The sequence below is a fragment of the Dermatophagoides farinae genome, chromosome 2 (assembly GCF_024713945.1).
Source record: "Dermatophagoides farinae isolate YC_2012a chromosome 2, ASM2471394v1, whole genome shotgun sequence".
NCBI lineage: Eukaryota > Metazoa > Arthropoda > Arachnida > Sarcoptiformes > Pyroglyphidae > Dermatophagoides > Dermatophagoides farinae.
The window spans coordinates 4,286,818-4,300,475 of NC_134678.1; the positions used below are offsets into that span (position 1 = coordinate 4,286,818).

The window sequence follows — 13,658 nt, forward strand, 5'->3', positions numbered from 1 at the left end:
TGAATATAGATTTCAATTTTTTTTGTTTATTTTCATTTAAATAGAATAAGAGTAAATAAAATGATGATGAAAATACAAAATGTTTATGGTATACATACATAATGAATGAATCATAAGTATAAATCTCTAACATTAAATTCATGGAAGAAACAAAAGAATTTTATAAAAAATAAAATTAAAATGATATGGATAAGTGATCCTATTTTTCAACAACATCAACCATTGGTTTGTTAAACGACAGCATAGATATTGAAATTATCTGCCATTTGCTGCTGCTGTTGTTGTTGTTGTTGTTGTTGTCTGACATTACCATCCATCAGTTGTTGCTGTTGTTTGATCGTGGCATTATTATTATTAGATAGATTCCTTATTTCTTGCGTTAATCGTAACCTAGGTCCCATAGGTATCCCAAGCTTTTGTAGCCGATCTTCATCCAATAACATTAGCTCTGTAATTCCAATCTTTTCCGATTCGAAATTTTTCAAATATTTCTAAATAGTGTTGAATTAAAAACATTGATTTTGTAATCATTCATTCATGAATAAGGGAATCGAATAAACACTGACCTCATATCCAAGTTTTTTTAAAAATTGTTTAAGCGTCGGTGTATCGTCCTTTTTAATTTTATCGACTTTTTTACTATTATTATTGCTGCTGTTCGATTCTTTACTATGGCTAGTTTTACTATTCAATAGATGATTTGATTGCTGTTGTTGTTGGTGATTATGATGATGGCTTACATTCATCTGTGTTGATTTGTTGTTGTTATTTGATTGTTGAACAAAGCTTTGTTTCATGATAACCATTTGAGATCGAAGTATTTCCATATCATGTCGAAGGCTTTGTATTTGATCATTGAGCGTATAATTGTATTGTATATCGATTGAAAGCTGTGAAACACTTTTGGCCAATGTCAATACTTGAGATTCTAACCGCTTGCATCTGACCAATACTTGACTGGTCAAAAAAAATCAAATCATATATGAAAGAAAAAATCAATTTAATCGGATCGATCAATCACTTTGATTTACATAATAATAACAAAATACCAACCTGTTATCTTCGGATCGTGAACGAATTCGATTATCATGACGATATTTTCGATACAGATGATCACGAGTATTTCGACTAGCGACTGAACTACGACCTGAATTTCTACGAAATAACTTCGTCTTACGATTTGCATTAAAAATATTTCGTTGACCGTTTTTATTTGGTTCATTTTTATCATGATGATGAAGCATGGTAAGTAGCTAATCAAATTGATTTAATAATTGATAATTAGAATCGATGGGAATTAGAATGTTTAATAATAACTAAATAGATTTTGAATAAGAATAATGGTTAACTTACCTCTGAATACATGTCTTCGATTCCTTTTAGTTGTTTCCTTAGTGGATCATTGAGATGACTACGAGTATGATTGCTATCATTGTTGATATGATCATTCATATATTCACTACAACCTTCATCAGGGAAGTTAGTTTCACTTGAAATTATCGATGTAACACCACAATCATCGACATCATCATCATTATTGTCATCATCACCATGTTGAACCACAGAACAATGATTCTGGTGATGATTATGTTTTTCATTTAATTTTTGATGCTGTTGATGGCCATGATGAGGATGATGATGATGACCATGATTAGATGTGGCAGATGATATTTCATTGGCATTATAATGATGTTGATGATGATTACGATATTTGCCTTTATCCGGTACGCTATAGATACATTTATCATATGATGGTAATGTATTGTTCGTCGTTGTATTCATCTTGGTCGCTTTTATTGGTTCAGTTATAAACTTATGCGGATTTGGAGGTAATTTCGTGACCGGTTTCAATTGTTGTTGTTGCTGCTCACCGCTTATTGTTGCTGAGGCTTTTGTTTGTTTGCCTAGATTAGAATTTAGGCAATTTTCTGGCTTAGAAAAATCGGTTTTCAATTTAATGTCTGTTTGATGATGATATCGATGTTTACTCATCGTAGAAGGCATTGAAACACCAACTTTATTCATAGTAGAAGTTAAAGTAGTTTTCGTTTTAACTGATGAATTCATATTCATCGAGCCCAAATCATCGGAAAGACTAGTCCAGCTATCAGTTTCATCATTCATTGGCAATTTCGTTCTGAAATCAGTACCATTTAATTCACTATCTTTGCCTGAAGATCTAGGCTCTAGATACCGTTGAAGCTTATTGAAATTTTGCTTTGACTTTGTTGTGGAATTTTCACGGCGAACATTATTCTTATTGTTTGATTTATTCCAATCAGAATCGATATGATGATTACTTTGGTCTGAATCCAAACTAGTCAGATCAGCAGGACTATTCACATCTAAATTATTACGATCTTCCGCTTGGCTATTCATTGTACCACGACCAGATTCGGATGAGGATTTATAATTATGATCATGTGATTCAACACTTTCAGTCGGTTCGACACCGCCATTCAAACTTAATGTGCTACCTTGTCGGTGTTGCTGCTGCTGAGAATGATGATTGTTCATAATTTGTTTAGCAAAATCACCGTTACCATTGTTGTTTGAAGGACGAACCATAAGTCCATTAGGGCATTTATTGTCGTCAGTATCGTTAACGATAACACAACGTGCAACTGCTTCATGTCCATTCGAATCGTTATCGACATTTAATCGAGTGGGTGAATGATGAACACCATTATTCTGATGGTCATGTGGATGAAGATGCATATTGGTCATCATAGTCGATGATGAGTTATTAGAAAATGAATATAAGCTCTCTTTACGAGTCACTTTATCGACATTCATTTCGGGAGTTATATTACGAAAACACGTATCAATGGAAGATTTTTGCATCATTGATGATAAAACTTCGGACGATGACGGACTGTTGGATGTGGCAGCAACGGCCAGCAGTGAACTGGAATGAATGTTGCCATTCGGGTTGATGTTGTTGTTCGATTGAACACAAGGATATTGTTGTTTATTGGCAAACAATTTATTACACACTGTACGTAGATCGTAATGATCACTTTCAGTCGTAGCCGCAGCGGAGTTCATCATCACCATTGATTCTAATTCACTTGAAGGTCTCAACAATGTTGCCGATGTCGAAGATGATGATAAATTATTAAGATTATTCGATATTGAGGCACTAATTGTATACTTGTTCAAAGTGTTCAATAGACAAGAATCGATATGATGTAGTTGTTGGTGATGGTGGCTTAGATTTGAATTGGCTATAGATGAGGAAGATTGCCATTGTTGCATAGTTGATGGTAATGGAGCATCATTATTATTGTTGCCGTTGCAATCATTATCATCATTGCTTTTATTATGAAAACAATTTTTTTGTTCTTGTTTTATATTTGATTCCAGAGAGCCAACAGCATTAACATCATCAATATCAGGATGGAATGATGTTGAGGATACTAGATTTCCATATGATCGATAAGTGGATTCATTTTGTCGTTTACCGTTAAAATGAACATTAGTTGAACCAGATTTTGGCAATGTTGTTTGTTGTCGTTGTTGATTATTTTGTTTTACAACAGATGATGGCAAAAGAATGGCTCGAATTTTCTGCTGAAACAAACTTACTTTACTTGTTGTTGGAGAAGAAGATGAGGGGGCAGTAATAGTCGTTGTTGGTGATTGTTTACCATTCAGATGAAATGAATTTTCTTTAGACAAATTTTTATTACTGTTCGATGTTGTCATTGAAGAAGATGAATTAATCATTTTATCCAAATTATTCAATGAGATTTGTCGTCGTAATTCCTGTTGTTTGTTGAGGTAATGTTGATTCATATTGTTCGATGATAATGTTGTTGGAGATTCAGAAAATTTTGAACCAAAACTATGACAATTAGCGGCCATTAAAGAACTTAAAGTAGAATTTGTTGGTAATGTACTTGAATTTCCCGGTTGAAGTGACTTTATCGAACGTTGATGATTGTTTGTAATTGTTGTTGTTGTTTGGATACCTTTTGATTTATTATGATTACGATGAGGTAATGTTGAAGACAAAAATGATTGATTATTGATCTCATTATCAAAATTGTTGGATTTATCACATCTTATCATTTGATGTTGCGGAGGTGTTTTTTGTACAGTCGAACCATTCGAATTGGACAGAAGCATTCGATGTTCTTCCACTGGAGATAATGGCCGTGTTGGTCGACAATCTTCTTGATCTAAGCCTTTGTGTGATTCTAATTTTGTTCAGGATGGAAAAAAGAAAGAAACAAGAAAAACGTAGAGCGAGTGATTATTATTATTATTATTTGATGAATCCAATTATTATGAATTTTTGATACTTTTCGGAAAAAAATACAAAATGAGACGTTCTTTCTCATACTATAACAGATCAAACCACTGTAAATATGTTTAGTATGTCAGTGGACCGAACATCGGAAAACATTGGCCATCACCATAATCATCATCAAAGTTGATCAAATGTCAAGCTGTCAAGACAAAAGTTAGACGCGCAAATCTTTCAACATACACACACAAACAAAGAGAAAAAATATTTCTACATAACCGATAACACGAAAGAAAAAAGAATGGAAATTTTTTTTCATATCGGATGAATCCGAACAATAGGATGGATTCGAACAAATAAGGAGACGTCGACAACAACAACGATCAACATCATGACGATCATGATATGTGATGTGATGAGTTTTTCATACTTGCATACAAGCATATCATCTTGGCATATCAATCCATCCGTCTATATTGTATACCCGTGTCGATGTTTTTCTCTCCTTCTCATCTATTCATTCATCAAGTATTCATTTTTATTAAAGATTGTAGCATGAACCTAAAGTTAGAAAAAGAGAGAGAGAATATCCAAATGGATATGGTGGCTACTATTAAATAATTTCGGCCATATCTATCCATATTTTTTTTTTGTAACCAACTAACTGAAAGGACAAATACCGACCGATCACCGATAAAACATATACAAACGAGTTTAAACATTTACCGGTGTGTGTCGTGGTCGTCATAGACTTTATGGTTCATCATTATTCTAAAATGAAATTGAAAGACTTCTTCATGGAAAATAAGATTTGGTCCAGAAAAAAAAATTCAAAATAGGTTTAATGAATAAAATGATTACCATCATCAACAAAAATAACAAAACGATTATTTTTGGTAATATCCAACCATCATTTATTGTCAGTAATGATGATGGTGATTCGATTCGTTCATTGTTTTTAAAACAACGGTAAATTCTATTGTCTTTGTGTTATTAAACATCAAGCAATTTAAAATGCAACAAAACTAAATTAAAAAAAACCACAAATGATGAATCTGGAATTTGTGGAGAAAAACTAATGAATGCAAGAAATTAAAAAAAAAAAATTAAATTCATAGGCAAGTCCGAACAGCGACGATGAAATTATTCATCTTTTTTTTTGTCGGAGCAATTAAAGTTAATCAACTATTAGAATGAAAACTTTAATTTTCATTGATGATGAAAGTATGTCCGCCTATAAAATATTATTTTGAAGTAATTGTCTGACCAGATCAATTGTTTCTTGATGAATATATATATAAACAAAAACATAAAAAATGAAATGAGAAAAAATATGAAAATACAATCATCATCATTATCATCATTAACAAGTTCAATGCACAATTACATAATTTGTCCGTGATTGTGATCCACATTTGTGCATAATAACTGGACTATTGTATCATTCCACCATTTGTATTTTAGAATCAAATTTGCTTTCCTACGATGATCATATTGATGATGATGATGATGATGATGGTAACAATTATTTTCATGAGATCAAATAGAAGATTTATTCCAGCTGTAAGCAAAATTTGTAAGATTATTACTATTGTTTTAATTACGAGTATGGATGCTGAACAAACAATGAATGGATAAAAGAAATCGACCGCCATAGTGGACGTTTTTTAAGCCACGCCATGAATTGTTTTTCTTATCTTTTCTTTTTTTGTTGTTGTTTTTCAGAGAATCATTAATCGTAAATGTGAATGATGGAAGATTAAACAATTGTATATTTGATTGAATATGAATGAAAAGAAAGTCATTCATAAATATTTTTACATTTGTACGATGGACACGCCATTTATTAAATTACAAAGAAAACGAGATCATTCCATTTTTATTATTGGTCAACTAAATCTTCAAATGACAATGGTTTTAAAAAAATGATGAAGATTATTAAGAAGATCATCATGATAATATAATGATCTTATAATTATAAGAAACATTGTGTTTTTGTTTGTGGCTTGGCCACAAAAATGTTGTTGGACAACGAACAGGGAAAAAATTAAAATCATGAATTTTTAATTTATTCATCTACTCTGGATTATTATTAATCTCATAAAAATCGCCTAATTAACTGTGTGAATTTTGTACCAGAATCATCATTGTCATCATAATCAATGAACTTGAGAAAGCAAAAATCCGGATCTCAACATGGACAGCAATCACATAGTGGGATGTTAATTTTAGTATAAGATGTTTAAATGATATATTTTTTTTGATATACTTAAATAATGATAGACAAACAATAAAAATAAACAGAAAAAAACAACATACCTGTCATTGTTGGCATTGTTTTTTGATGATTATTATGACTATGGTTATGATGATGGCTATTGTTGACAAAAGCAGATAATGTATTCTGTTGTAGATTTGTTTTTGGTTGACTCGAAATGGCCAGGTGACAGGATGACATTTGACCAGGATGCATGATTTTTGTTTTGATTATTTGTTCATTAATATTACAACTTGTTGATTCTGGTTGTAAATGGTGTTTAGAATTTGCCAATGTCAACAACCAATACCACGACGACGATGAAGGTGTTTGATTGTTTGAATGAACTTTTTGGTCAAATATTCGTTCAAATTGATTTTCACAATGTTGTTGTTGTTGTTGTTCTTGTTGTTTTTGTCGGCTATCGTTGTTCGCATGAGCTGTTAATGATGAATGAATGTCGTTGGAGCGCGTGGGAAATTGCTTTTTCTTCTTCTTTTTTTTGTTCGTTGAATGTCGTAGGTCGTAGTCGTTGCTATGGCTAATTGAACTAATACTGCTGCTATTACTTCTGCTTCTGTTATTGACTTTATTATTCGTTACTTCAGGTGATCTTTCGTCGTCGTCGTCAGTATTATTATAATTGTGACAATTGTTGTGTAAAACAAAAAACTTCTGTTTGAACGGAATCAACTTTGCCTGATAATAATGACGATGGTGGCAGTGATTGTAATGATTTTTTCCTAGTTTATGTTTATTTGGAAAGGAAACGGCAATTTGATTATTGACCAAAGTCTATATGATGAATGAATTTAAAAAACAATATAAAAAGATGTGAAAATTAAAGAAACAAAATAAATTACAATAATAATGATCACAAAAAAAATTTTCATATCGAAATGATAATTAAATTTATCGATTTAAAATTAATTTTACCATCTCGCTCATCATTTGATGCTTGCGAAGACGTTTTTCGAATGATAAAAACATTTTTAAAATCTATCAACAAACAAATTCTAAGGTCTGAATTCAATCCATTTCGACAATCAACTGATATAAACTAAAATTTTGTTTTGAAAAAAAAGAGACAAAATGAAATCGAAAACAGACATGGTCAACATCATGATTGGTTTGTAATTCTACTGATGATGATGAACAAAGATCAGCTCAAAAAAAATTAAACGTAGTGATGACCCAGGTCAAATCAATAATGTAGACAGGAAAAAAATATATTATCAACAGCTATTCTAAGTGCTTATCTGTATATTACATATATGAAAATATATGAAATCATAATATGAAAATGAATGACCTTGCTACGGCTTTGTTACATTCTCAAAGGTCCGATCTGGTTTGCACGAGATAAACAACCAATTGTCGACGATTCAATAATCGTTTTTTAGCAATTTTTCGAGGGTTTGTTGATCGACCACGAATCGAATTTGAACATATGAATTAATAGATGTATAATACAGTATCGATGATGAACATAACAAAAAAGTCTAAAACAACAACAACAACAACAAAACAACCTTTTTCTCATCATTATTATCATTTTGCATCGTACATTATTTCAATTTTTTTTACAGTCACGAATTTCGAATATTGATGAACGAAAAATTAAGACGACTCATCAGGTAAGGCACATACGGTAAGACTAATGATCATCACCAATCATTGATGGTCGTTATCAATCTGTTTTAATGAAATTAAACAACGTCTATAACAGGATCAAAACTCAATCGGCTAGTTTGATCACTTACAAAAAAATGAACAATGCCGCTCTCTTGTAGACAACGCAATCGATTCTAAATTGTTTGCAAGATTGACTAACCAAATATATATTTTTTCACTGGTTGGCGATAATCATCATTATTTTTTCAACCAAATATTTATGGCTAAAAAAAATGAAATAAACAACAACAAAGAGGCTATTATTTGCGAAGGTGTAGAGAAAAACCAGAATTTCAGGAAACAATATTTTATAAATTTCGAAAAAGCAGATAAATTAGTGTCGGTGATTTTATTTCAGCCAAATCGCTAACCATCTTCTTTAATAGAAAATGATTGATCAAAAAGAAAAACAAGCATGTAGCTAACTATTACACATAAGAAAGAAATAGAAAATAATTTAATTAACCTGTTGCTGTTGTTGTTTGCATCTAGTTATATAATATCCAGATTTTATGTGAGAAATGTTTTTGAAAAATTATTTCATATATTCAACTATCTTATTCTACAAGTGATTTCGATGGATTATGGATGTAAATGAGATCAAAAAAAAAAATTTTACAATTTAATTGCAATCAAATCACAAGCAATAATTCACACACACACATTGAGATTGTATATGAAGGTAAAAATGTAAGAATAGACATGGAATTCAAATTCCATTCCGTAAATACACTTGGTTGATTATCATCAAGAACCATTTGCATAGCATTCATGTGACTTTCGTTAATTATACACACATACTAAAAACACTTTAGCAATTAAACACAAAGTTCAATGAGGATTTCTTATCCATTCATTGTTCTATTACCTGTTGATCATCATCAAGACATATGGTATTCGTCTACAGCGAAATTGATCATCGTCATCATCATATGTAAAAACAAGGCAACCATGACCGATGTTGATGATGATGATGATGATGTGATTCTCAACATATTACCAAGTATTATGATGGTCATCGCGCGCTTCGATGAATCTTTAAACAACAGGAAAAAGGGTCTTGTGATTGTGTGTGAGCTGAATATTCTTCTCATCATCATCTCTCTCACACACCACAAGTTGTTTATCATCATCACCATCATCATCATAATTATCCATAATCAAATATAAGTATGTATATATGCAAGTGATCCAAACGGTGGAAAAAAATGGTAATAATGGGAACTTATTTTATGTTGATAATGACCAATAGAAAAAACATAAACAAAATAATAAAAAAAAAATTACAACATTTCAGATGATAAGAGAAATTTTTTCCAAATCGTGATATCAATTATATTTTTTTTTGTAAAAAAAAAATTTGAAATTTAAAAAATTTAAAAATTCAACAAAAAAAGCCATATTATATCATGATGATGACTATCATTAAAATTATTGTTCCAATAAAATATGTATTTCAACATATTTGGTGTGAACAATATGTTGAAATGGTAATAATAACGTAGGTTTCATTCAATATTCATTATATTGCGAATTGGAAAAAAATGCGGATATTTAAAAAAAAACAAATAAAACCAAAAAAAAAAAAAAACAACGATGACACAAAGAAACAATAATGATAAATATGAATGAATCGATCAAAATGATAATAATCAAAATGAATAGGATAAAATTATCCAAAAAACCAGTATAGATTTTATCGGTAAAGATAACCGCGCCTTCCATTTTTTTCCTTCATTCATTCATTCGGTTATTGTATGTAATAAATGAAATTTCCGTTCTAAATTTTTTATCATTTATCCTAAATCTATATATACCGTAAAGATTGGCACCTAAGTAAAACAAAAAAAAAAACAAAAACAAAATACCAAAGTTATTCAAATTTAATTCTGTTTCATTATCATCGGGTTCAATGTACATTATTATCATTATTACTTGGTTGTATATGTATTGGTGAATGATAAAAAAACAAATGAGATGATCTGTTCCAGTTTTTGTTTCTCTCTCTCTCTCTCAAATGGACAACCTAAGTTAGCCTATTATCATCATCATCATCATCATCATAGTGATTCATAAATTGTCTATATATTTGGCCCAAAAACAGATATTTGGTTTAATTATTTTTTTCTTTGTTTTTATCATTATTATTCTTTTGTTTTTTTTTCATGTACACTACAAATGACCGAATGTGTTATACAATATATTGTCGATGCTGCTGCTACATTATCAAAAAAAACTAGCAACAAACAATGGCCAATATCTTGATGTCAATCAATCAATCAAAATGACAAGAAAATAGTCAATGAATTGAGTAAAATTTGTTTCAATGTTTTAAAAAAAAATCTGAAATGATGATGATGATGATGAAATTAGCTGAACAAACTATAAAAAAAATATGACAACCGTATCGATTTAAATGTTATTTTTTTATGAAAAAAATCTCATCATGATCGTGGCTGTAAAATTATTTTGTTTTTTAAAAATAGACGATACGATTTGTTTAGATGGCCACCTGATCATCATTTATGAAACTTATGATGAAGAGGCCGTTTGAAAGAATTTTCAAAGTTAAATCACTATATTTAGTGAAATATTAGAAATGAACAAACTAATTTAGAATGAATGAAAATTCTACTCACAACAAACTATCATCTAAAAGACCACCGCCGGTGAAAACACATTTTTGAATTTTTCTTCTTTTCTTTTGCTAAGAAAATTATTTTGTAATAATTTAAGATATAAAATGCTGTCTTTTTCTCGCTGTGGCTAAATTTTGATAAATCTATCCATAATGTATACCGGATCCATACAAGTTTGTTGTTTTGTCCATGTACGAGATAATCGAATAGTCACGAGGAAATAAATTCCTTAGCGAATCATGGCAAATACATAAGAATGGCACGTGATCATCATTATTTCATTGTGAATGTGGTCAAATATTTACCAAATGGGATGGTTATAAAAAAAAATTACAAAAAATGGAAATAAAAGTTGTTGTCGATAGGAAAAAAAAACATTTTTTTTTCACTCTTTATTATTGCTTCAATCAAGAAAGTTAAGAAAAAAATTCACACATTTCGACTAAAATAGGCATTTTCTGGTGTTTTTTGTTTTGGTGTCAGATAAACATCATTAAGAGCGAATAAATTGGTTTTTTCAGGCCGGAAAGATGTATGCTACAATAGATATTGGACGACAAAATCGTTAGACACACCTAGAAAGAAAAAAAAATTTCATTCATATACACATTTTCGTCAAAAAAAAACCTGGCTATTTACAAGTTCTGTGTATGTCTAGATAAAAAAAATTAAGCGAAAGGACAAATTTTCAAATGTGTTATATAATCACATCTAAATACAATGAAAACAAATAAATCTTTGATTTACATAAAATCAATGATTCTATGACAGCTAAATTAATTTAACCACCAAGATTTTTCCAATCAAATTCAAACAATGGCCGAAATTTTTGGACTTTATAGTATTTTTTTTGCCTAAGCCTCAGGGCAATGAAAAATGTCTGTCGATAATTAGTCTTTTTTTTAATGGTTCATGTTCTTTCAGTAATTCCAAGTAGAGCACGATAGATACGAAACATTATGTGGAAAAGCAATGCAATAATAGGATAAACAACAAAAACATACAAGATTGGTTTAAATTGGGCGAAAATGCCAGAAAAAATTCGGGCAAATAAAATAAAAAGATTGATCGTTATGATGAATAAACTGAACTGCCACCATCAGAAATGGATTGTATCCTATTAACTCGTAAGACCCAAACCAAATCAGAAAACTCAAATAGAAAAAAAAATATTCTACTCGACAGCATTTCAATAATTTACAAACAAGATTCTCTTTACTATATATATGATTAAATTCCAGACATTTAATTGGTGTCATAGTGTGAATGTCAGCCACTTTTCATCGTTGGGTGGTGGTGAGATATGATTGTTTTACTAGATGTTGATGCGATGTGATGCATCACAATCAGTCTGCTAAAAAAAACAACTATTTTCAATAAACGAAGCAAGTATTGGACTGAAGTAGAACATGAAAAAAACAGTGAAAAAGATAATTGATCGGCAAAAGAAAAAAAATACCAAAAAGGAGTGTATCTCCAAAGGGATGGCAAACAAATTATCATTCTAAAAAAAATGAAATGAAATGATCCATACTCATTAGATACTAAGACTATAAACCCAACTATATTGTTAAGAGAAAAATAATCGACAAACATAAATCACTACTGACAAATAGGATAAAAATGAGAAATAAAATCGGAATTGGAATAAATATGAAATTTTTTTTTAATGAGAGCAAAATAAGATTCGAATAAATGAATAAAATGATTTCATCACACACACATAAACACTTATCAATCAACCACATAGGCAGGTGAAATATTGCCCATTGAAGAATTAATAAATCACCACTTTGAAAACTAGTATTGCATCATCATCAACTCTCTCTCTTTACCTATTCATCTGTTTACAATCTTTAAAACCGGATATTTATGATAATTATGATCAACAACTTGTCGACAGATTTGTTCATCATCAATAAAAAAAAACCGCGGATAACGAATAGCCCTAAAAATGATATTGATTGCACAGCTTGATTGAATGTACAACTAAAAAATGACAATAAATTTTTTTTTTCATGTTGACTTCAGATCGTAATTATTATGGATAACCCTATATGATGAATGTAATGAATGAATGGCTGTCTTAGGGTTGATTCAAAACTAATCGAATGCATACATAATAATAGAATTCTAACAAAAGAATATGAATGACGGGCCATAAACACAAAAAAAGGTTAACATTGTTGTCATTTTGATATGCAAAATATTTAGTCGGTCGATTATTTTTTGTCTACTGCTATACAACTATCATCATCATCATCATCATCATTGTTTTCATATAGTCATCGGTAATAATTTAAAAACGGAATGACAAGATTTCATGATGAATGAATGGCAACAACAAAAAAAGATTCATTTTATTTTAAATTTATTCACATGATGGCCATGGTCATGATCATGTCAACAGATAATGATGAAAAAAAACAGATGAAAATCTAATGACTTGATGATGATGATGATGATGATAATAGTTATGGTTGATAATAATGATAATCAAGATGAAACAAACTACTTACACACGATATTATGTGTAAACGAATTTTTTTCCCTAATATCAACTACCTGTTGTGAGCGTGAATAACCAAAATGAACAAAATGTTCAGAAATTGAAACTAAAATTAATTGATTAATTGTCATTCACTATACATAACATTGTGAAACAGCCAAAAAAGTTCCTACTACTAAATTGAAATTTTTGAATTACATCTGTCCTTTTTTCTCATCATCATCTATGTCACAACGGAAATCATTTTAAGACAGATGTTTAGTAAAATCTGGCCTCACAAACGCATAATTTCTAATAGTTTATTCAAGAGCTTTATTACCCTCGTCC

At 30.2% G+C, this 13,658-nt stretch overlaps 1 protein-coding gene across 3 annotated transcripts; it reads right to left on the minus strand.

Annotated features, from left to right (window-relative positions):
- Window positions 1-9: 9 nt before the first annotated feature.
- LOC124499170 (uncharacterized) lies at window positions 10-7,479 on the minus strand. Of its 3 annotated transcripts, XM_047063045.2 has the most exons (6): window positions 7,446-7,479; window positions 6,572-7,304; window positions 1,354-4,202; window positions 1,054-1,253; window positions 567-957; window positions 10-491 (listed from the first exon to the last, which is right to left on the minus strand). In XM_047063045.2, the coding sequence occupies exons 1-6, from the start codon at window positions 7,458-7,460 to the stop codon at window positions 231-233; spliced, it is 4,449 nt and encodes a 1,482-aa protein (XP_046919001.2). In that variant the 5' UTR covers window positions 7,461-7,479; the 3' UTR covers window positions 10-230. The 3 variants fall into 3 exon arrangements, with proteins under 3 accessions (XP_046919001.2, XP_075592186.1, XP_075592185.1); XM_075736071.1 differs by lacking the exons at window positions 6,572-7,304; window positions 7,446-7,479 and adding an exon at window positions 4,349-4,872; XM_075736070.1 differs by lacking the exons at window positions 6,572-7,304; window positions 7,446-7,479 and adding an exon at window positions 4,308-4,872.
- Window positions 7,480-13,658: the final 6,179 nt, after the last annotated feature.

What these genes read in the sequence shown, in the direction of transcription:
- LOC124499170 (XM_047063045.2), bottom strand. An exon ending in AACAATGCCAACAATGACAG is followed by an intron (nt 4,203 to 6,571) that starts GTATGTTGTTTT and finishes GAACAAAATTAG; the next exon opens with AATCACACAAAGGCTTAGAT. An exon ending in TAAAAAAACTTGGATATGAG is followed by an intron (nt 492 to 566) that starts GTCAGTGTTTAT and finishes AACACTATTTAG; the next exon opens with AAATATTTGAAAAATTTCGA.